This window comes from Pinus tabuliformis, chromosome 9 (assembly GCF_031772625.1).
Source record: "Pinus tabuliformis cultivar Carrire ecotype Pingquan chromosome 9, CPIR1, whole genome shotgun sequence".
Lineage (NCBI taxonomy): Eukaryota > Viridiplantae > Streptophyta > Pinopsida > Pinales > Pinaceae > Pinus > Pinus tabuliformis.
Window position 1 is genome coordinate 1989995677 of NC_142307.1, and position 23939 is coordinate 1990019615.

Genomic DNA, 23939 nt, shown 5'->3' on the forward strand with positions numbered 1-23939 from the left:
AACAGACTTTGTTGAGTTTCTTCAGTGTTATTCATTTAGCCTCAGATGTTAGGAGAGATGGGTCTGATCCTCAAACCTATTAGCCTCTGGATTTTCTCTGCTAGGACCAGATGTTGATTTACTTCATGCATTGCATCTTTTATAAGAGACAGTTTGGTCTCCCACATTGTATATACATCAGTGTCCCAGTCCCTTTGACCTACTTTGTGATCATTAATTAGACATAAATATAATTATCTTATCTTAATAAAATAAAATAAAATTTTAATATCCCAAGTTTAAAATATATATCTAGTATTACCTGGAAAAACAATACCAAAGAGTTCCCTAAAAAACAATACCAAGGAACCAATCAATTTATGCGCTGACATTTTTAATTAACAGCGAAGGGGATAAACCATCCCGTGCTTGTAGACCATAAATTTCCCTTTCTTACCAACAAGGTTGAATCTATGTAGGAGCATAAGACCCACCCAGATCAACAAGGGCAGTTCCAGTTTTAGCAGGGGAGAATTTTGCATCCTTTGTCACTTTTAGAGATTGAAATGAACTCTCTTGACGCGACTGATATCAGCAGACTGAGAACTAGAAAATTATTTGAACACATGTGATCGAACAATTCTATTTTCGTTTTGCTACCCAAATCTTAAAAACTCTTAAGTCGAAACCCTATCTGCCATTCCAACCGAAGCCCTGAAAGCCCTTGTGTTCAAAACCTGAAAACCCTTTACTATCGAAACCCAAAAACCGTTGCTACCGAAAATCCTAGTATGATCTTTCCGTCTGCAACTCTAAAAAGGTGGAATCCTTTTTCCACGTTTTCTAAAAGAGCAATAAAGACAAGGAACTGTCAATATTCTTCTTCCAACGTCCTAATAAGCAGTGGAGTGGAAAACAAATACGACTGGGAGGAGGAGAGGAGATCGAAACTGACATCCAGCACCTTCAACAGCGCATTAGGGTTTTTCCCAGAGAGGCGAGTGCAGTTATGGATGCAGAAAGTTGGCCTTGCAGAACCCTTCACGGGTTGCACTGCCACCAGCTGGAGCAACGCCCACAAAACCCTAGCCCTCGCCTGCTATGAAACCCTAACTGGGAACGAAGTAACCCTAAAGGGCTTCACAATCCACCGAAAACATGAATGGCTCGCTGCTTCTCCTGATGGCATAATTGATCATGGACCCTGTGGTGACAAGAAAGAGGTAGGGATGGTGAATATCAAGTGCCCTTATTTTAAAGGGAAAGCTGAGGGTTCCATACCCTGGTCTACACTACCAGCCTGCCATATGCCTCAAGCCCAGGGTCTCATGGAGATTCTGGATAGAAGTTGGATTGATTTCTACGTCTGGACCCCTAAGGGCAGCAGCCTGTTCAGGGTGCAGAGGGATGCGCACTATTGGGAGCTTATAATGCCCGCATTGAGCGACTTTTGGTTTCAACACGTACAGCCTGCCAGAAGACTTCGTGCTACTGACGAACGTAAAGATGTATCGAAGCTGAAGCCGGCTGCGAGGCATAAACTATTTGATGTCATAAGGAGAAAGAGTGAAGCCCTCGTTCAAGATTCCAGATTGCTGGTCAGGGAATTCTATGGGGACGAAGATAAGATCTTAAAGCCTTTGTCTTAAATACAATTCTTTTATATATAATTCTAATCGATTTCGGGCCGCCTCCTGTACTTAGTAAATTCCAAGTCCCCTGATTTGTGTTTATGTTAGATATTGGCAAAATGAATTTCTGAATAAATTAGCCAGTGCAAAAGAAGACGATTAAATTCGCCATTAAATTCGCAAAGCTCGGCAAAGTTCAGGATTTAAACAGAAGTCCGAAAGGTTCAGACAAAGGGTTGAAATCATGGAATTTGTAAAGGCTTGAGAACATAAATTTGCACGCATACTCATAACAATGCAAAAATAGTTATTCATCCAGTGCATTAAGAGAATTTATCACATGATTTATCTATTGTTTAGAGCCCAGGTTCAAATGAAAATTTAAACAACTGCAACATCAAACCTGTTTCAAATCAAAACCAGTGCCAGTGTTTTCATGTAATACACCATTAATAGTTTCATGAAAATATATTTACATAATCCTCATGTTCAAAGCATTTACGAATGTGAGAAGTAGCGTTTTCATTTTGAAGAGAACCTATAAGCAATCGTATCTTACCGTGGAGAGACACACAATTCGATAGTCTTTTAGCCCTTGGTTCTTCTTGTTAGTATGGATTTCTTTCGTGTGTACTGTGATTTCTTTCACATCCAGTAGCATTGAAACACTGACAAAAATTGAGCAAGGCAAGCTTTCTTAACTCAGGAATAGAAACGTCTCGCTTATCACATGTTGAGGGAGCTGCAGGGCCAAACAATTCATTTATAAAGAAGCTTCCTTAAGTATTTTTTAGCTTTTATTTTCTAGTAGTTTTTGACAGAGGGCTGAGAGGTTTAGTAGAGACTGGTTCGGTACAGAGGGTCGAGCCAAACCTGAGATAGGTTTGGACCTGGACCTGGTAACTATGTTTATAACATCATATTTTCTAACTAAAAACTGTACAAATATATTTCTTAATTCAAATTTGACCCCAAAATCATCATATTAAATGTCAAGGCTGAAAACAGGTTAAAACATCATATATTGTTAAAAAACATCTCCATAATTGATTCATATGTTGTTCAAAACATCTCCATAATTGATTCATATATTGTTCAAAAACTGCCATGTTGAGTTCACAGCTATTAAATTAAATTCTTTGAATCGAGTGAGATTTGGTGATTTTCAAAAAATTTGCCAAATGCAGTGACTAAATATACATTTACATCAGAATCAAGGAAACATGTTCGGTTTTCATTTCTTCAAGTGCCTACTTCCTTTTCTAATACATATTTAGAGTACAAAATATATCTATGAAGTTGCAATCTCACAAATTCATGTTATATGACACAGTTGTGAAGTAAACATTTATTTATTAATAGCTGATAATCACTGCCCAGGCACAGAATTCTTACTATGGCTTAACATGGACAATCATTACCTCCCACCAGGCATGAGATCCAAACAAATTCATGTTATATGACACAGTTGTGAAGTAAACATTTATTTATTAATAGCTGATAATCACTGCCCAGGCACAGAATTCTTACTATGGCTTAACATGGACAATCATTACGTCCCACCAGGCATGAGATCCAAACTAAAGCCAGGCTGGTTAATAGTTACCTAAGTCACATGGTTTGGTTTGTCAAAGATTAGGTTTTGTTTGAGTTAAAAAAATGTTATCATGGACTTGGATGTTGAAAAATAAATTATGAGATTGAGCTGTGACATGAGGTTATGAGTTTCAGCTATGGACTTCGTCATGGCCATGAGGTTCACTAAGATTCGCCAAATCTCAAAATATTTTTCAAGTTTGCCGAATTTCAAACCTCAAAATTGAAGTTCGACGATCTTGTAAAATAGATAGTTACTGCAATAAAAGATGTTGCGAGACCTGCATCTGGCAAAATTCTCCACTTTGAGGTTCACTAAGATTCGCCGAATCTCACAATATTTTTCAAGTTTGCCGAATTTGAAACCTCAAAATTGAAGTTCGACGATCTTGTAAAATAGATAGTTACTGCAATAAAAGATGTTGCGAGACCTGCATCTGGCAAAATTCTCCACTTTGCTATGTAGACTGCAATCTCATGTCCCATCATTTGACACAATTAAATCCCATTTCATATAGAGATGTCCAGACACAATAATCTAACTGTGGCTTATCATGGATAAGCGTCAACACCTTCCATGCATGAGATCCAAATCAAAGCCATCCCAGTTAACAGCTACTACAAGAGAATTGCCGTAGCTAGCAAGGATGGATTTTGTGACACTTGCATCTGGTAAATTCTCCAGTTCGCCATTAGACCACAAGCCCATCTCCCATCATTTGACACCGAGTTAAATCCCTTTTCATGTAAGATGCATTGCAGGTGACATCATTCTCATTTTATTTCACAGTGGACTGTTTTTGTTTTTACATCCACAATATTTGCATAATTGGATGTGACAAACAGCCAATTGAGGGACGTTATAACACCTCTAATACAATGAGATGTGCTGAAATTTAAACTAGACATTGTCTATTGAGGTGACACCTGGACGGCCATTTTTTTTTTTGGAATCCGGCCATTATTTTTTCAAAAAATCTGATCCGGGGAGTGTTTGAATCATTTTTTTATGATGGAAACGGATTCAGCACCATCAAAAACTCCTGGGGCAACCAAAATCCTTAAATCCTTAAGCTGGACAGCTATAACCCGGATTTTCAAAAATTTCCACTGAATTTTGTCAAAATCGTGCCAGAATTTCCGTTATTTTCAGAGTGAAAATGTCATCTCCTCGATTAAACTCTTTCTTGTTTTTTGGTGCAGCCAGCAGTCGGCTAGTTTGCTTCTAATCCCTTAGAATATTGCACGCACCTGCAAATAATATCCAGATTGTAAAGGTTTGATTAGGAGCTCTTGTGATTCATTCCTTTTTTTCCTAAATTTGAGTTTTATTGGACACTCAAATAGCCTCATGGTGGCTGCCAAATCTATATTTGTTTGGTCAAGTTTAAAGAAGCTGAACAGCTAGATTGATGCAGAAGCATCCCTGAGGTGATTGCAACTCTTGCACAACAAATAAATTGGTCAAGAACTGTGTGATTCCTTTGGAGAGTATTTTCCGTCTTGGTTGCATCAATAAGGCACACGAAGGAACCACTTCGAAGGGTACATCTCTTTAACTCGGAAATTTGTAGTTGAAAAAAAGACCTTAATGATTCTTTGCAACAGAAACCCAACTTTCAAAACCTCTACTAAAGAGATCTGAGGCAATAATTCCTATGATTTTAAAGGGATGTAGACCCTCTCCAAAACTGATTCTCTTGCATATCACGCATCTCTCGGATGTCAAACAAAACATATCAGCAGAGCCTAACCCACATAACCATTTACTTAACTTATATCACACATAAAAACAAATTTGTCAACACATTAACCTTTACTTACACTTAAATGACACAAAAACAAATTGTCAACACATTAGCCTATGGACCTACATGCTGCAATGCACCTAATTATCCATAAACCTAAATTATGTATATAGTCAACATACCAAAACTCAAATTATGTATATAGTCAACATACCAAAACTCATGTACATAAGGGAGATATCTAAGTTACACATTAAGCAATATTGATTAACATAAATAATGATGTCATAAGCAATGCACCTAATCTAAGTAACACACCCAAACAAGAAAAATGCATTGATTAGTTGTATTGTATGTAATTAATATTTTTTTGAATTGGTTGGCCATATTAATTTTATGTGTCTCCATGCAGATGTATACTGGATGTTGGTGCATGCTCGTGGCATTTGCAATATGTATTAGAAAACAAGAAATGGTCTACTCTCTACATTTATATGAGCGTCATTCTTCTTATTATGATTTGTGTTGTTTTTTCCCATCATCTAGATGATTGAATGATAAGATACTGAGAAAAAAAATCCACCAAAATCAATTTCCTTTTAAATAGGAAAAATACAAATATTTTTGTGTTGCTTCTTAGCCATCTTCTAGATAAAAGGATGATAAGATACTGAGAAAAATCAATTTCCTCTTAAATCTGATTTAAATACTATGTTCAGGAAAAAATACAAATATTTCGTCTCGCTGTCAATTAGACAAGAGCTTTGGAGAATTCTATTTTAAAGATTGTAGGTTAGCGATGGGATTTACTTCATTTTCAGAGGTATGGTGGGTCTGACATTTTTTTTCAAAAAGCTTTTAGACATTTTGAAACTGAAGTTATAATTTGTTTTTGGAAGTACGGTGAGTTTGACATTTAAAAAAAAGAAGAAGGGGTTACACTTTGAAATGTATTGTGTTATATTTTTGCCTAATTTTTTTTTAAAGTAGGTAAGGTATGTTTCATCTTAAAAAAATATGGTGTTATGTTTTTTGCCTATTTTTTTTTTTTAAGCAGGTAAGGTGTGTTTCATATTTCTAATATTTTTTAAGTAGGTAAGGTTTGTTTCATCTTTCTTCTTTTCACATTTTTATATGGTTGTAAAGTTTATATATATATATATATATTTATAATTGTTTTACTTTAAATGGAAAGTTTGATTTCTAGATTTTTTATTTTCATAAAATTATGTTTAAATTTTTTTATAATATTATAAATATTTAAAATAAAAATTTGAATATATATATATTAGGTTTAATGGTTAAGAGTATGCTTTTGTAGATTTTAGCAGTCAAATCTTTGTGTGGAGGTGGGTCCCTTGTCCCACAAACAAGGGGGTCTCATATACCAATTTGATGTTTAGCTTGGTCATGACCTTAAAATTGGATATATATATAACATTAATTTAAAAAAAATCAATATTATGAAAGTTAAAAAAAAAATCAATATTAAGAAGGATTAATAAGAAAGAAAAGATACGAAGTCATTTGAAAATTAATTAGTCATAAATTTTAATTGAATTAGATTTATTTCTCTAATTAAATATGTAGTTTATTGGATTTAAGTTATATTATATGAATTTATAAGTTTTAAGTGAGTTTTCTTATTTTCAAACACATTGTATACTTTGCTTTGATTCTTCAGGATTCATCAGATTATTATTAGGTTATGTCAGACTAAGGATCGCCCAAAAACTCTAATGTATTATTCATAAATGAGAGACACAAATTTATTGCAAAGGAGAAATGGTTCTTCCTTATGTGTGTTGTTGGTTTGCTCAATGACTTTTCAATTTCATATTTACAACGATTTACAATTCACCATAATCTCAGAGGATTAGGTATTTAACATTTCCCCACCCCCCCCCATTTGAAGTGGTGTTTGTGAGCCCAAACGTCATTTTCAACTTTTTAAAATTTTTTCTTCTGAGTGCTTTGGTGAAGATGTTTGCAATTTGCTCAATGTCTTAAATGAATGGTTTTGGCCTCTACATGGTATCGAATCAAATGATACTTAGCGTTGATGTGCTTTGTTCGATCATGGAATTTGGGATTCATGGCCAACTTGATCGCAAAAGTATTGACAACAAGTAGAGGAGTTGAGTTCACTTGTTTCTCCTACAAGTCTTAAAGTATTTCCCTGATACACATAATTTCCTTTGTTGCTTTTGCGATCGCCTCATATTCCACCTCTGTTGTGGAATTTGCTGGAAGTGACTATTTGCGTGACCTCCAAGAGACAATTGTTGATCCTAGACTCGCGAGATATCTTGAAGTTGATACTCTATTTTCCTTGCCCCTATCGAAGTTTGAATCAAAATGTCCAATAAGACTAAAGTCATCCACCTTAGTGTACTTGAGTCCATAATCTTGAGTTCTCTTTAAGTATCTCATGATTCTTTTTGCAGCAGACTAATGCCCCTCACATGGTTTTTGCATGAACATAGAAAGAATGCTAACAACATATGAGATATATGGTCTGGTTGTGGTGAGGTAGATGATATTTCTTACAAGTTGTTTGTACTTTGTTGCATCCTCAAATTCATTCCCTTCTTTCGATGTAAGCTTGAAGTTTTGTTCCATTGGAATGGAGAGAGGGCTGCATTCTGTCATGCCAAATATGTTCAATAGTTCTCCAATGTACTTTTTTTGGGAAATGAATATGTATTTTGGATTTTGATTGACTTGAATGCCCAAGTAATAATGAAGCTTTCCCAAATCTGTTATTTTAAAACCTTTAGTTCTTTCTTCACATATGCAATATAGGTTTCATTTTTCCCAGTTATCAGCCGATCATTTACATATACTACAAGATACACAATTGTTTTTCCAACCTTTTTGACAAACATAGTTGCATCATCCAGATTGTAGTGTTTGAAATTTAGCTTTAGACATAAAAACATTTTCTTTCAAATCCCCATTCAAGAATGTTGTTTTCTCGTCCATTTGATGGATTTCCATCCACTTTGCGTTAAGAAAGAAAATATGGTTTGGATGGTTGCCCATTTTGTTGTGGCAGCAAAGGGTTCTTTTATGCAACCAACTCGTTAAACAAAAGAAAAGATAGATCAATGACTAAAAAATTATTCTCTTCGAGGGAGAAACCTCATTTACATCACATAAATGAACAATTCTTGGATGATACAAATGATAAGACCTCCTTGGTATATATAGGAGTCTAAGGGGTAACAATATAATCAAAGCCTACATGACAATAATAATATAAGGGCACAACAATAACAATAGTGGGCTTTTATGGGGCACAACAATAACAATATGGGGGATACATGTGCGCAACAATAACAATAAGGGCTACAATACATTAACAATAATGAGATACACTAGTATTATAGGGTCCTAACAAACCCCTCACATTCAAAAAATGTGTTCCTCAATGCTTGAGTAGTTCTTGATGCTTATGTATAAAATTTTCATTCTCCCAAGTGGAATTTTCAGTGGGTAAGTTCTTCCACTTAATGAGATACTTTGAAATTAATCAATTCTATAGTTGTCGGGTTTTTGTTTCCATGACCGCTTCAGGGTAAAATATGATTTTTCCTTTTTCGTCAAGTTCTGGCAACATTGTTTGAACTGAGAGCTTGTCACCTATAACCTTCTTTAAGCATGAAACATGGAACACTTGGTGTACTCGGGAAGATGAAGACAACTCCAATTTGTATGCCATAGTACCAATCTTTTGCAACACCTTGTAAGGACCATAATACTTGGGCGATAATTTATTATACTTCTTAGCTTGCTTGAGGGACATTTGTTTGTATGGTTTTAGCCGTAAAAATGCCCAGACGCCTACATCAAAACTTCTTTCACTGCTATGCTGATATGCGTGTTGTTTCATTTGATTCTGCGCCAGAGAGGTTATCCTTTAAGAGTTGGATAACTTGTTGTTGATGCTCAATGTGATCTTCCACTACTTGAACCTTAGAATTTTCTCTTAAATATGATGTGATGGTGATCCGGATTTAGACATAAACACAACAAATTATAAAAATAAACATAAATACAGAGATGCAACAAAAAGAATACGTCATTTCATTAATGTAAAATACTGAAATATGCTTACAAACAGAAATGGAAATAAACTAGCTAGGGCGATGATAGCTTATCTCTGAGAAGAGAAGTGGCAGCTACATGCCTTTGAACTCCGTTACAATGGGGGTTGAAGACCTATTTATTGTTGAGAAACAATAGAAAACCCTAAATATCCAAAAACCTAACCCTAGGAGATGAAGCGCCAAACTATGAGCCCCATTTGGGTAAATTAGTACATCAACTTCCTGGGGTCGTAACTTTGGCATACAATCTTTGTTTGACGCGCACAATACTTCGTTACAAATATCTATTTGAGGACTACAACTTTCGAGTGACCAAGATTAGTCAAAGACCCATGTTGGTCTCAGTTTTCCCCAAAAATGTTGTTTAGGGCCTCAAAACGGCTCTTGAAGTTCAGGACTCGAAAAACTGCCAAAAATAGTAAATTGTGCTACAAATAAGGACACTGAAAAAATGAAAGAAACAGTTGTGGGGGTCCAAGTGGGATAGGCGAGTGGCCACCAACATCCACCTGGATCAGATGGATGGTGGATGATATCCATAAAGTGCCATAAATGGGGTCATTTTTTCCGTAGTATGGAAGAAAGTGTTATAACACCATTCAGTGAGAGGTAACCAGTTGATCCACTGTTTTTGTTTATTACATACAAAGCAACAAAGATATCCTTCAAAACATTTGTTCACTATCTCAGTTTGCTCGTCAGATTGAAGATGACAAGATGAGCTATGAGCTAATAGAGTACCAACACAAGAAAATAATTATGTCCAAAAATTTCCAGTGAAAGCGGGATCTCTGGCACTTACAATAATCTTTGGGTTTCCATGTAGCTTTTGAATTGTTTCCGCAAATGTAGTAGCAACTGTGTTGGATTTAAAATGATGAGGTAATGCGCAAAAGTGTGCATACTTGGTAAGTCTATTAACTACCACCACGATGATGCTCTTTCCTTTAGACTTGGGTAATACTGTGATAAAATCCACTGAGACCCCCTCCTAATAACGACTTGGAATAGATAAAGGTTGCAATAGACCCGGGGTCTTAATTGTCTCAACTTTATTTTGTTGACAAATCAAACATTCTGACACAAACTCTTGAATATCAGATTTAAGGCCATTTGAAAAAATATTCCATCTGAAAAAAAATTCCTTCTTGACCTTGTGGTAAGTTTTTAAAAATCATGAGTGCTCTCCTAATGGGGAGGTGTGCAATTCCAAAAATAAGCTTTTGATTGAGCTGATAATTTTTACAAAGATATAAGTGATCTTTGTACCACAATGAATCATTTTCCAGCTAAATGTATCAGATGTACTAGGATCTTGCTGCAACTTTTGAACGAGTGTCCACACCTATTCATCATTCTTCCATTCATCCCTTGCTTCAGTTTGTGACCCATTTTTGTTGCTCTTCTAAAGATAATATTTTATTCAAGAAGTATCTAAGACTATCATGATCTGTTTTTACCTTGAAGTGTCATCCCATTAGGTAAGGTCGCCACTACTTTAGTGCAGGTAGTATTGCCAACATTTCCTTGTCATAAATAGGTTTGTGTAAATGCTTTTCTTTGATTGGATGACTTTCAAAAGCAATGGGTTTTCTTTCTTGCATTGAAACAACACCATTTCCATTTCTTGAGGCATCACATTCCACAAAAAAAAGTTTTTGTGAAGTCTGTCGTAGCTAAGGCTGGTGCATGACATATCACCTCGTTAAGATGTTCAAAGGCCTTAGTTGCTTCTGGAGTCCAAGAAAATGCATATTTTTTTAGTAATGTTGTTAAAGGTGCCACTATTCTCCCATAATTCTTAACAAAATTGCCATAGTACCCTGTCAAAAAATCCTCAAAAATGCTTTATGGTTGTGGGGATTTTCCATTCCTTAATGACTTTAATTTTGTTAGGGTCTACTTTAACACCCTCATGAGATACAATATGACCCAAATATTCCACCTCATGTACTTCAAAGAAACATTTGGAGGTTTTTGCATATAATTGTTTCTCTTCCAATAGTTTGAGCACCCTGTCAACATGTTGAACATGATCATTCCAAGACTTGATGTAGATTAATATATTATCAAAAAACACTAACAAAAATTTTCTAAGGGTGGGTTTGAAAATGGAATTCATCAAACCTTGAAATGTGGATGGTGCATTAGTAAGGCAAAAAGACATGACCAAAAATTCATAATGACACTCATGAGTTCTGAATGTTGTTTTCAAAATGCCTTCAGTCTTCATTTTAATTTGATGATATCTTGAACCAAGATCCAACTTGGTGAAGTAAATTGCTCCATGTAATTTATCCAACAATTCATTAATAACAAGAATGAGAAATTTATATTTAATAATGAGCTTGTTGAACTCCTATAATCCAGATACATACGCCACGATCCATCCTTCTTGTGCACCAATACTACTGGAGCAGAGAAAAAACTTTGACTAGGTTGAATTATACCGACCTCTAACATTTCCGCAACCATACGTTCAATTCCACTCTTTTGGGCATAAGGATATCTGTAAGGCCTGATGTTTTGAGGAACACTTCCTGGAATCAAATGAATAACATGATCATGATCATGAATAGGGGGACGCCTTGGGGGTCTCCAATACCTTGGAATGTTTGTCCAAGGCTTTTCGGAGATATGGGGAAATAGGTGATTTCGATGTTTGAAACTCTAGTGAGCAATATAATTGTGCAATTACTCCCTGCTATTATTTCTTCATAAGCTTTGTCATGCCATTAGAGCTAATTATCTTTCTTGGTTTCCTTGCGATACTCTTTAATTCCACTTTTTTTCCTTCCCAAAAACAATTCAAGAAAAATTCTTGAAAATTAAAAGCTATTCCCTAAATATCGTAACCTTTGGACTCCTAATATAACATTAGCACCACCCATTGGAATGGAAAGCATTGAACTATTCAATACATATTCCCCCATTGTTAGCCTGATATTATGACACTTTTTAGAGTAATTTATAGTTCCTCCATTTGCAACCATCACTTGACATTATGGTGCTAGATATAGGGAGCAATTTAATTCCTTGGCTATCTTACAATGAATAAAATTATGGGTACTAGCTGAACCAATGAATACCATTACCTTTTTCTTCTTGATATATCCTTCTATCTTGAGGGTTTGAGTGGTAATTCTTGCCAATGCATTACAAGATATGGCCAGTTTTATTTATTCTTTCTCTGGGGTTGGTTCTTGGTGTAAATCCTCCTCTTTTGATGTTTCTTGTTCATTTTCTTCCTCCTCTTCACAATCTATTCAAAATAATTTCTTCTCAACACACGGATGACCTTTTGTTTTTTTCTATCACAAATGCAACAAAACTCGTTTTCTCTTTTTTCCTCCAATTGTTGTGGTGTCAACCTTGTAGGTTGTGGAAGGCTAGGAGAAACAACAATTCCATGTTTATAGTTGTGAGTGGTAGAATTCTTTGTTTCCATAATTTTGCTTTCAACTTTTTTTGCCACCATGAATGCCTTCTCTAATGAATCAAGTTCCCAAAGGCAAACCTCATGTTGGATGTTATCTTTTAAAGTACCTATGAAGACATCAATCCTATGTTCCTCTAGATTGACAAGTGGTTTGCGAGAAAAAAACCATCGATACCATACAAATTGATTAGTTTCTAAATATAAAGATGCAATGTGTACCTTTTGTGTGTGTTGCACATCACGTAGATCAAAATATTGCTCCATTTGTATTATCCATGTTATCGGATCCTCGCCGTCAAACTTCCTCATATCGATCTTTGGAATGTGGTTGGTCTTCAAACCAAAGTTAGAGTCTCTAAATTCATGATTAACATTCATTTTATTCTCATCATGAGTTTCATGGAATACCTTGTCGCCATTAGGAAGCATTTCTTGTAGCAACTTTGTCAAACCTTCCATTTCTGCTTTTAAACCATCCTTCAAACTTTCCATTTTTGTTTCTAAACCATCTTCAAACCTTCCATGTCCCTTTTTATTTTTGATTCTAAACCATCCATGTTCTCTTTTAAACCATCCATCTTAACATTCATCATTGCTTCCAATTCATTTTTAGTTACTCTTTGTGAGAGTGAAATTTGTTGTACTTGATCCCGTAATTTTGATATATCATATTGCATTTCTTCCTTTTTTTTTTTTTTTTTATTCCGTAGAAAAAGTCGTAATTTCTATTAGTCAAAAGAAATTACATTCTGTAGATGTAAAGAACATATGCATAGTGAGGCTGGCTGCCTCTCAGACTGTAGCAAGATGTTCACAGTGTGTTCTACCATGAGCATGTAGCAATAAGAAGATTTTTTTGGTTGCTTACTGGAAATATCCCTTTTTTTGCAAGACATATTGGAAATAATGATATATATTCTTCACTATGCCCTTTGAATAACTTCAAACTGATTTTTCAAACAAAAGTTATGCAAATTTAAAAAATACACGCATTTTCACTTGTTTTTGGGAGCTTGATTATGAAACTGTTGTATATCTGTAATTTCGGTTCTCTAAGGTCTGGAATTCGGTCCTGTGGAATCACACTGGGTCTTTTTTCCAACACCACAAGTTAGACCAAGATTGGATTCTTCAATATAAATTTATGTCAAATCTCCCATGATGACCTGATTATGGATTAGTTTAGTAGGGCGAACTTGTATGGGATGCCATGTGTCACTGTTTCGACCTCGAAAATGATACATGAAAATCTACATTTCATGCAATTTCAGTCATTTCTTACGAAATTCAAATCTGCTGCTTGGGGAAAAAAATATGTTGATTTTCCCTAGTTCCCCTGTTTGAGATGGAATTTTGGACCCTGCAAAAACACTTCCTCGAATCATAGCTTTGAATATATATAGAACCAAGATCTGAATTTGTACATGAAGTTCACCAATATTTTGGCTCCATGTGGTTACAATTTCAGCTTCTAAAGCCCCGTAGAAACAAAGTTATAGCGAAAAAGTCAATATGACCTGTTTGAAGAAGCAAAACCCTAGAATCCAAAGTTATGATACAAAATGTTATGCAACCAACTCATTGAAAAAAATAAGATAGATCAACAACTTGAAAACTGTCCTCTTCAAGGGGGAAACCTTCTTTAAATCACATAAATGAACAATTATTGGATGATACAAATGATAATACCTCCGTGGTATATATAAAAGTCTAAGGGGTCACAATATAATCAAAGCCTACATAACAATAATAATGTAAGGGCACAACAATAACAATAGTGAGCTTCTATGGGGCACAACAATAACAATATGGGGGATACATGGGAACAACAATAACAATAGGGGCTATAGTACAATAAAAATAAGGGGGATACACTAGTATTATAGGGACCTAACACGCTCATAGTTGGTTTATGCTTGTCAAGTGAGCCATCTAATCTATATTTGTTTTTGAAGACCCACTTGTAGCCAATTGGTTTGGTTTCGTATAGAGGGTCCACCAACTTCGAAATTTCCCTTTTTGATTAGTGCATCATATTTATTTTGCATGGCTTATTTCCATTCATAATGAGAAACAACCTTTTTGAAGGACGCGGGTTCAAAGTTAGTGGACAAATTCAATTCACAATTATACGAAATATCCATGTCATCCACATCACTTGAATTTTCACCTCCATTTTCATCTCTAGTGGAACTTCTGGTCCCAATTTTCTTGATCTCATCAGAATGGACACTGTTGTATCTCTGAGATGATAATGGTCAGTTATCATGCCAGGGCATCAAAGATAATTGTTTTGGGGGATCTGTTTTAATTTGGAAGACCAATGTAGGAAACAGATTTAAAACAGTGAAGCCCAACCCTTTGAATAATATCAAATATTAATATCAAAACAGAGGGCTTCTATTGAAATTCATATAGTGATATAGCTTGCATAGTGGTGGGAAGAAATAGAGAAGTGGTATGCCTATCGCACTGTTCAAATTGAAGATTAAATAATCATGTTGGACACAGATTGTCATTGATGTCAATACAGAAATATTCAAGAGGAGGAGACAGAGCCACAAGAGGAGCAAATGGAGCCAAGAGGAGCAGACCAAGCCAGAGGAGCCACATTGGAGCAAGAGGAGCTATAAGAGGAGCCACATATACATTTATGCCATATATATGCCAAAGAAGAGGAGCAAACGGAGCATATCGGAGCAAGAGGAGCCATCAGAGGAACAAACGCAGCAAACAGAGCCATATATGCCACAAATAACAGATATCGGGAGTCCATAACATTATCGGTGGCCAAAAATCATATAAACATGCACACCACAGCTATCGAAGCAATAGTTCCAAAGGAATACTCTATCGAAGGAGTGGAGCTAACGCATATCGCATAGGGCAGAGTAAGGTTCATAAGCGGAGCAATATATATATATATATATATATATATATATATATATATATAAACAAAGTATAACGGAGGCGTACAAAGAGCGGAGGAGTATATATATAGAGAGGCGATATAATAACACGGACCCGCGGCTCCATTATAAACTACCTAAATGTAATATCGCATCCGCTATGTCGCTGGTCTCAAAGGGATATCACTCCCGAAACCTCCAATTGCGATATACACATGGACCCAAAGGGTATATCAATATAACTTAATATCATATCGCATCCGCAAGAGTGGACCCGATGCTGCGACTGCGACTGCCGATATGTTGCGATCGCCGATAGCGATTATCGCATCGGGAATTCAGAGCGAAGTCACATAATGTTAAGCGGCCCCTTGCGATCACCGATTGCGATAAGGCTGCGGACCCGACATGAATATAAATCATGGTTAAATACCATATCGCATCCGCCCATCGCTATGCTACACAAAGGGTTGTCCGACTTACGATCGCCGATTGCGATAAGCATGTGGACCCGACGAGCATATAAATTATGGTTTAATACCATATCGCATCCGGTCCATCAGATCGGCCATCGACGGAGTCATGGGTGCTGATATAAAGGATCTCACGAAACCTCCGATTGCGATTTAAGCGCGGATCCAATACAGAAATAAATATGAGTGTAATATTTTCTGAAGTCCGCCCTTTAGTTTTTTGCCTGTGTTTTTTATCATATTCCTGTGTAATTTGATATTTGGCCTGCGCGCGCATCTGAGGCAAAAATGCATTCGATAATGCTCTAGATATCTTAGGAGACTGACTCATGTCGATAATGATTACGATTGGGACGTGGCTGTTCGTTAAGCTATGTCAATGTGTTTATGCGGCCTCTCTTTCCCTTGAACGTGTCCTGTGAATATTGAAACGCCCAGATAGATAGAGGAAGCCATGGATTGGAAAGCTGAAGTGTCAAGCGAGCATAGAAGACCAAGCGAGTCAGAGGAATCGATAGCGACTGAGGAGGAAGCCAAGAGCCAGCATGTAAGAGGAAACGAATGGACAGAGGCATGGAATGTATAAAAACAGAAAACATAGAGGATTGTGTTGTTGTTGTTGTTGTGGTGAAAAAAACCAGAGAAGAGGCAACAAAACCAGCGGAGGGTGCATAGGCAACTGAACCAGGGGAGGGTACAGAGGCAGAAGCAGCAGAACCAATTTATACCAAGGTTGGGTTGGAGCCCAAGAGGTTGGAGCCTCAGAACTGAACATGATTGAAGTCCTTGGGAGTTGGTGCTCCTAAAATCCAATATTGGTGTCTTGGAAAAACAGAGTCGGTGCTCTGGAGGTTGGAGCCTCACTGAAGTCCAAGTTGGAGCTTGGCAACAATTCATAGTCAAATATACTTATATTGTATTTATTTCATTGCACTATATTGAGTCTTAATAAAAGCATTTATTCCAGCTGTCGATTTTTTGTGTTCTGTGTATATATATACATATCTATATATGCTTTTGACAATGATTAAAACAAAAAATAATAAATACTGATTCACCCCCCCTCTCAGTATTTCCAACAATTGGTATCAGAGCAGGCTTCTTCATACTAGCCTAACAGCTTGAAGAAGGATCAACAGCCATGATGAGAAATCATGAAGCATCAGGAAAACCTCCTCTGTTCGAAGGCACTAACTTTGGGTTTTGGAAGAAAAGAATGACTTACTACTTAATGTCCCTTGGACCTGAAGTCTGGCATTTTTGTCAAACTAAATACCAAGCGACTTCCACTCTTTCAACAGACCAAGACGAGAGGAAAGCCTACATTGCAAATGCAAAGGCCATGAACTCTATCACTAGTGGAATCACTGATTCGGAGTTTACAAAAATCTTGCACTGTAACTCTGCCAAAGAAATGTGGGAAAAGCTAGTTAGCTTGTACGATGGAGACTCAAAAGTCAAAAAGGAAAAGCTTCAAACTCACAGAAGAAAATTTGAAAGTTTGAAGATGGAAGATGAAGAAGACATTGCAACATACCTCCTCCGAGTAGCTGAAGTGGTAAATTCCCTGAAAGGATTGGACGAAAAAGTTGAAGAAAGTACCATTGTTCAAAAGGTATTAAGGTCTCTTCCAGACAGTTTTGACTCCAAAATAAGTGCTATAGAAGAATCAAAGGATCTTGACACCCTCAAAATGGATGAACTCCATGGAATTCTCACTGCCTATGAAATGAGGAAAGGTGGTCCTAGCTCCAAAGATGCAGCATTCAAGGCCTCAAAGTCAAAGGAAGGGAAAGAAAGGAATGACTGTAGTGATGAGTCAGATGTGGAATCCGAATTGGCTCAATATGTACGAAAGATGAAGAGAGGATCTAAGCTTAAAGGCAAGTATCCTCTTATCTGTTTTAAATGTGGTAAAATAGGTCATTATGCAGCAAAATGTCCTCATAAACATGACAGTGATGATGAAGGAAATTCTAAAAGAATGGCACATAAAAAGAAAGGGTTCAATAAGAAAAACTTCTTCTCCAAGCAAGATGAGTCTGATGAGGATGAGTTTATGGTCATCAAAAGGAAATCAGGTGAAGAAAGTGATCATGATGAAAGCCAAGAAGCATTATTCATGGCACTCACAGATGATGATGACTCGGGCGTAGAAGGGAATGTAGATGAACTGTTAATAAGCGCCATTGAAGAAAATGAGAAACTACGGAACAAAATCATTTCTCTCAAAGTGGAAAACGAGGAAATAAGAAGGAGAGAAGATCTTTTGGAAGCAAAGCTTAAAGAAAAAGAAGAGACTTGTGAAGAACGCGAGGCCGAAGTAGTATCTCTGAAAAAGGAGTTGGAGCAAATTAAAAAGGGTTGTAAAAGCTCTCAAATACTTGAGACTATTCTGAAAAATCAAAAACCTCAACATGATAAGTCTGGGATAGGTTTCAAGGGAGAATCCTCAAGCACTAAGAATAGTGCGAAAAGCTATGCCGATGCACTTTCCTGCAATCCAAAAGATGAAAAAGTATGTTATCAAAAGTGCATCCCAGATTCCAAGAATGAAGAAAGAATTACTCCAAAGAAGAATGTGGAGTCGAATCATGGACACTACAGCAAATTCAAACCTGTACTCCACCAAGGGCCCATCCAAAATTCAAAGAACGAGGGAGGAGTAATTCCCAGGAAGGAAATCGACTCAAACCGTGGTTGCTTCAAAACCATCTTTCTTGGACACTGCTTTCACTGTAAAAACTTCGGTCACCAAGCTAGACACTGTATGGCTCGCAGAAGTGAAAAGACAACGCAAAAGGACCGAGTAATCAACTCATATGCCCCCAAAAAGCAGGGACAAATCAAAACCTTCAATTCATTTGATCCCTTGACCAAATTTGATCTGATTTGCTCTTTTTGCTACAATAATGGACACTATGAACAAGACTGCCCACTCAAAGGAAGAAAGACGAGTAGCAAGAACTCTGACATGGACAAATGCGACCTGGCTCTATTTGCGCAAAATAATGGAAACCAATGGTTTGTGGATAGTGGGTGCTCCAGACACATGACAGGAGACAGAAGGAAATTTATCTCATTGAGCAAAAAGGAAGGGAATGTGTCCTTTTGAAGTGGAGCTGGCAAAATTGCAGGAAGAGGAACAATTACTCTGATCAATGGAAAAGGAAAAGCTCAAGATGCTCTGCTGGTTGACAGACTCAAACACAACCTTCTAAGTGTCAGCCAAATCTGTGATCAAGGACATAAGGTTGTTTTCAACACCAAATATTGTGAAATAAGGAACTATGCCTCAGGGAAACTTGTGGAAAAAGGGGTGAGAACACCAGAAAATATTTACGTTCTGAACAAGATTCAGGAAAATAAATGCTACTTGAGTCAGACAGATGAGAGTTGGCTGTGGCACAAGCGACTTGGACATACCAGCTTCGAAAATCTGATCAATATCAGCAAGATCAAAGCTGTACAAGACATCCCAAGGCTGTTCAAACCAAATCAAGCAGTGTGTGGTCCATGTCAACATGGAAAGCAGACCAGAACCAACCATAAGACAAAGGAACACTGTACATCAAAGCCCTTGGAGATCATCCATGCTGATGTGTGTGGGCCAACTAGAAATCAAGCACTCCAAGGGGAAAGGTAATTTGTGTTATTTGTTGATGATTATACTAGAATGATGTGGATATATTTCATAAAGTATAAATCTGAAACCTTTGAGTGTTTTAAGAATCTAAAAGCCCTTGTAGAAAATGAAAAAGATTCAAAAATTAAGTGCCTCAGAACAGACAGAGGAGGAGAATTCACATCAAACGAGTTCAGTAAGTTCTGTAATATTCATGGAATTAAAAGGGAATTCTCAGCTGCCAGAACACCTCAGCAAAATGGGGTAGTTGAAAGACGAAACCGAACAGTCCAAGAGATGGCAAGAACCATGCTATTAGCAGCAGACCTACAACCTAAATTCTGGAGGGAAGCAGTAGGGACAACTGTCTATACACTGAATCGGACTCAATTAAGACCAAATTGTGACAAAACTCCTTATGAGCTATGGAAAGGAAGACCTGCTTCGGTGAAGTACTTCAAGATATTTGGAAGCAAGTGCTTCATAAAAATAAATGATGGCTCACCTGGAAAGTTTGATTCTCGGGTTGATGAGGGGATATTTCTTGGATACTCTCCACGGAGCAAGGCTTACAAGTGCTACAATTTTCGACTGAAGAAAATAGTGGAAAGCATTGATGTAAAGGTTGATGAAGATCTTCCAGAAAAGGAAATTGAAGAACATGAAGATGACTTTCTCCTTGAAGAAGAAGAACCTAAAGAAGAAAAGATAGATGATGAAGAAGAAGAAGAGAAAAGAGAACCACCTCATACCCCTTCAAAGATGAAGTATATTGAAAGATATCATCCAGAAGAGCAGATCATTGGCGATAAAGATGAAGGTGTGCAAACCCGAAGAAGGATATCAATTACACCCAAGAGAAAAGTCATTTCCCTCCTATCTATGATAGAACCAGAAACATTTGCAGAAGCAAGTAAGGATCCTCACTGGGTAAAAGCAATGGAAGAAGAAATGTCCCAAATTGAGAAGAACAAGACATGGGAGCTGGTACCTCGTCCAAAGGACAAAAACATAATAGGAACCAAATGGGTGTTTAAAAATAAAATGAATGAGGAAGGACATGTTATCAGAAACAAGGCAAGACTTGTCTGCAAAGGCTATTCACAAATTGAAGGAGTTGATTTTGAAGAGACATTTGCACCCGTGGCCTGTATGGAATCTATTAGGATGTTCTTGGCATTTGCTTGCTCAAAAGGATTCAAAATCTATCAAATGGACGTGAAATCAGCATTTCTAAATGGGGAACTCAAGGAGGAAGTCTACATGGAGCAGCCAGAAGGTTTTGATCTGACAACAGGAAAGGACCTAGTCTGTAAGTTGAAAAAGGCTTTGTATGGATTGAAACAAGCTCTTAGAGCTTGGTATGCAAGACTGGATAACTATCTCCAACAACAAGGCTTCAAAAAGGGAGTGGCTGGAAGCAATCTATACATAAAGACAGATCAAGGTAAGTTACTAGTTGCTCTTGTTTATTTCGATGATCTGATTTTTGCTAGTAATAATGATGAAATGAGCCATGAATTTTCTCAAAGCATGGAAAAAGAGTTTGAAATGTCAATGATAGGAGAGCTGTCCCACTTTCTTGGACTTCAAGTATCTCAAACTAGAGCAGAATTGTGTATATCTCAAGCCAAATATCTAAAAGACATGCTCAAAAAATATGGAATGGAGGACTGTGCACCCGTGAGTACACCTATGACCACAAACTGCAAATTGAGCAAAGATGATGACTCCCCTCTAGTAGATGCAACTCATTATAGGTCAATGATTGGAGCCCTTCTATACTTAACAGCTACACGACCAAACATAATGCAAGCAGTAGGAATGGTGGGAAGATTTCAATCTGCTCCCAAACAATCTCATTTATTAGCTGTAAAAAGAATTCTCAGATATTCCAACTTCTAATTTTGGTCTTTGGTACCCAAAGGACTCAACACTAACGGTAACTGCATACACCGACGCTGATTGGGCTGGAAGTATAGATGATCAGAAGAGTACTAGTGGAAATGCATTCTTCCTAGGAGACTGTTTAGTATCTTGGCTCAGCAAAAAACAGTCATCCATATCATTATCCACAGCCGAAGCTGAGTATATTGCTGCAGCAGACTATTGTTCTCAGATACTATGGATGAAGGAAGCTCTAAAAGATGTCGACATATGTACATATCAACCAATTACCGTTTATTGTGACAACACAAGCGCTATCAGTCTCAGCAAAAATCTAGTGATGCACTCAAGAACCAAACACATACCAATCAAGTATCATTTCCTCCGTGAGCAAGTAGCTGAACAAAACATCGCTCTGGAATATATCAGTACTAAGGAGCAGATAGCTGATATTTTCACAAAACCTCTTCCTCGAGAAGCATTCGAACATCTGCGTCAAAAGATGGGGGTTATTTATTTATCATCACTCAAGTTCATTCACAAAGACGCAACAGGGCAGGGGGAGTAGTTTGACAGGGGGAGTTCGTATGAATTCCTTTGCCATTGATGTCAAAGGGGGAGAGAGCAGAAGAATATTGCCATCAATAACAAAGGGGGAGATTGTTGGACACAAATTGTCATTGATGTCAATATGGCAATATTCAAGAGGAGGAGATAGAGCCAAAAGAGGAGCAAATGGAGACAAGAGGAGTAGACCAAGCCAGAGGAGCCACATTGGAGCAAGAGGAGCTATAAGAGGAGCCACATATACATATATGCCATATATATGCCAAAGAAGAGGAGCAAACGGAGCATATCGGAGCAAGAGGAGCCATCGGAGGAACAAATGCAGCAAACAGAGCCATATATGCCACAGATGACAGATATCGGGAGTCCATAACATTATCGGCGGCCAGAAATCATATAAACATGCACACCACAACTATCGAAGCAATAGTGCCAAAGGAATACTCTATCGAAGGAGTAGAGCTAACGCATATCGCATAGGTCAGAGTAAGGTTCATAAGCGGAGCAATATATATATATATATATATATATATATATATATATATATATATATATATATATATATATAAACAAAGTATAATAGAGGCGTACAAAGAGCGGAGGAGTATATATATAGAGAGGCGATATAATAACACGGACCCGCGGCTCCATTATAAACTGCCTAAATGTAATATCGCATCCGCTATGTCGCTGGTCTCAAAGGGATATCACTCCCGAAACCTCCGATTGCGATATACACATGGACCCGAAAGGTATATCAATATAACTTAATATCATATCGCATCCGCAAGAGTGGACTCGATGCTGCGACTGCGACTGCCGATATGTTGCGATTATCACATCGGGAATTTGGAGCGAAGTCACATAATGTTAAGCGGCCCCTTTGCGATCGCCGATTGCGATAAGGCTGCGGACCCGACAGGAATATAAAGCATGGTTAAATACCATATCGCATCCGCCCATCGCTATGCTACACAAAGGGTTGTTCGACTTACGATCGTCGATTGTGATAAGCATGTGGACCCGACAAGCATATAAATTATGGTTTAATACCATATCGCATCCGGTCCATCAGATCGGCCATCGGCGGAGTCATGGGTGCTGATATAAAGGATCTCACGAAACCTCCGATTGCGATTTAAGCGCGGATCCGATACAGAAATAAATATGAGTGTAATATTTTCTGAAGTCCGCCCTTTAGTTTTTTGCCTGTGTTTTTTATCATATTCCTGTGTAATTTGATATTTGGCCTGTGCGCGCATCTGAGGAAAAAATGCATTCGATAATGCTCCAGATATCTTAGGAGACTGACTCATGTCGATAATGATTACGATTGGGACGTGGCTGTTCGTTAAGCTATGTCAATGTGTGTATGCGGCCTCTCTTTCCCTTGAATGTGTCCTGTGAATATTGAAATGTCCGAATAGACAAAGGAAGCCATGGATTGGAAAGCTGAAGTGTCAAGCGAGCATAGAAGACCAAGCGAGTCAGAGGAATCGATAGAGATTGAGGAGGAAGCCAAGAGCCAGCGTGTAAGAGGAAACGAATGGACAGAGGCATGGAATGTATAAAAACAGAAAACACAGAGGACTGTGTTGTTGTTGTTGTTGTGGTGAAAATAACCAGAGAAGAGGCAACAGAACCAGTGGAGGGTGCATAGGCAACTGAACCAGGGGAGGGTACAGAGGCAGAAGCAGCAGAACCAATTTATACCAAGGTTGGTTTGGAGCCTCAGGACTGAACAGGATTGAAGTCCTTGGGAGTTGGTGCTCCTAAAATCCAATATTGGAGTCTTGGCAAAACAGAGTTGGTGCTCTGGAGGTTGGAGCCTCACTGAAGTCCAAGTTGGAGCTTGGCAACCATTCATAGTCAAATATACTTATATTGTATTTATTTCATTGCACTGTATTGAGTCTTAATAAAAGCATTTATTCCAGCTGTCGATTTTTTGTGTTCTGTGTATATATATACAT

At 37.4% G+C, this 23939-nt stretch overlaps 1 protein-coding gene across 1 annotated transcript; it reads left to right on the forward strand.

Moving 5' to 3' along the window:
* The first annotated feature begins 770 nt into the window (after nt 1–770).
* LOC149156998 (uncharacterized) lies at nt 771–1628 on the forward strand. Its single transcript, XM_089444938.1, has one exon. The coding sequence runs from the start codon at nt 771–773 to the stop codon at nt 1626–1628; it is 858 nt and encodes a 285-aa protein (XP_089301064.1).
* Nucleotides 1629–23939: the final 22311 nt, after the last annotated feature.

Bases quoted from the DNA above. Each gene is read 5' to 3' on its own strand.
- LOC149156998 (XM_089444938.1), top strand. From the start codon at position 771: ATGATCTTTCCGTCTGCAACTCTAAAAAGGTGGAATCCTTTTTCCACG.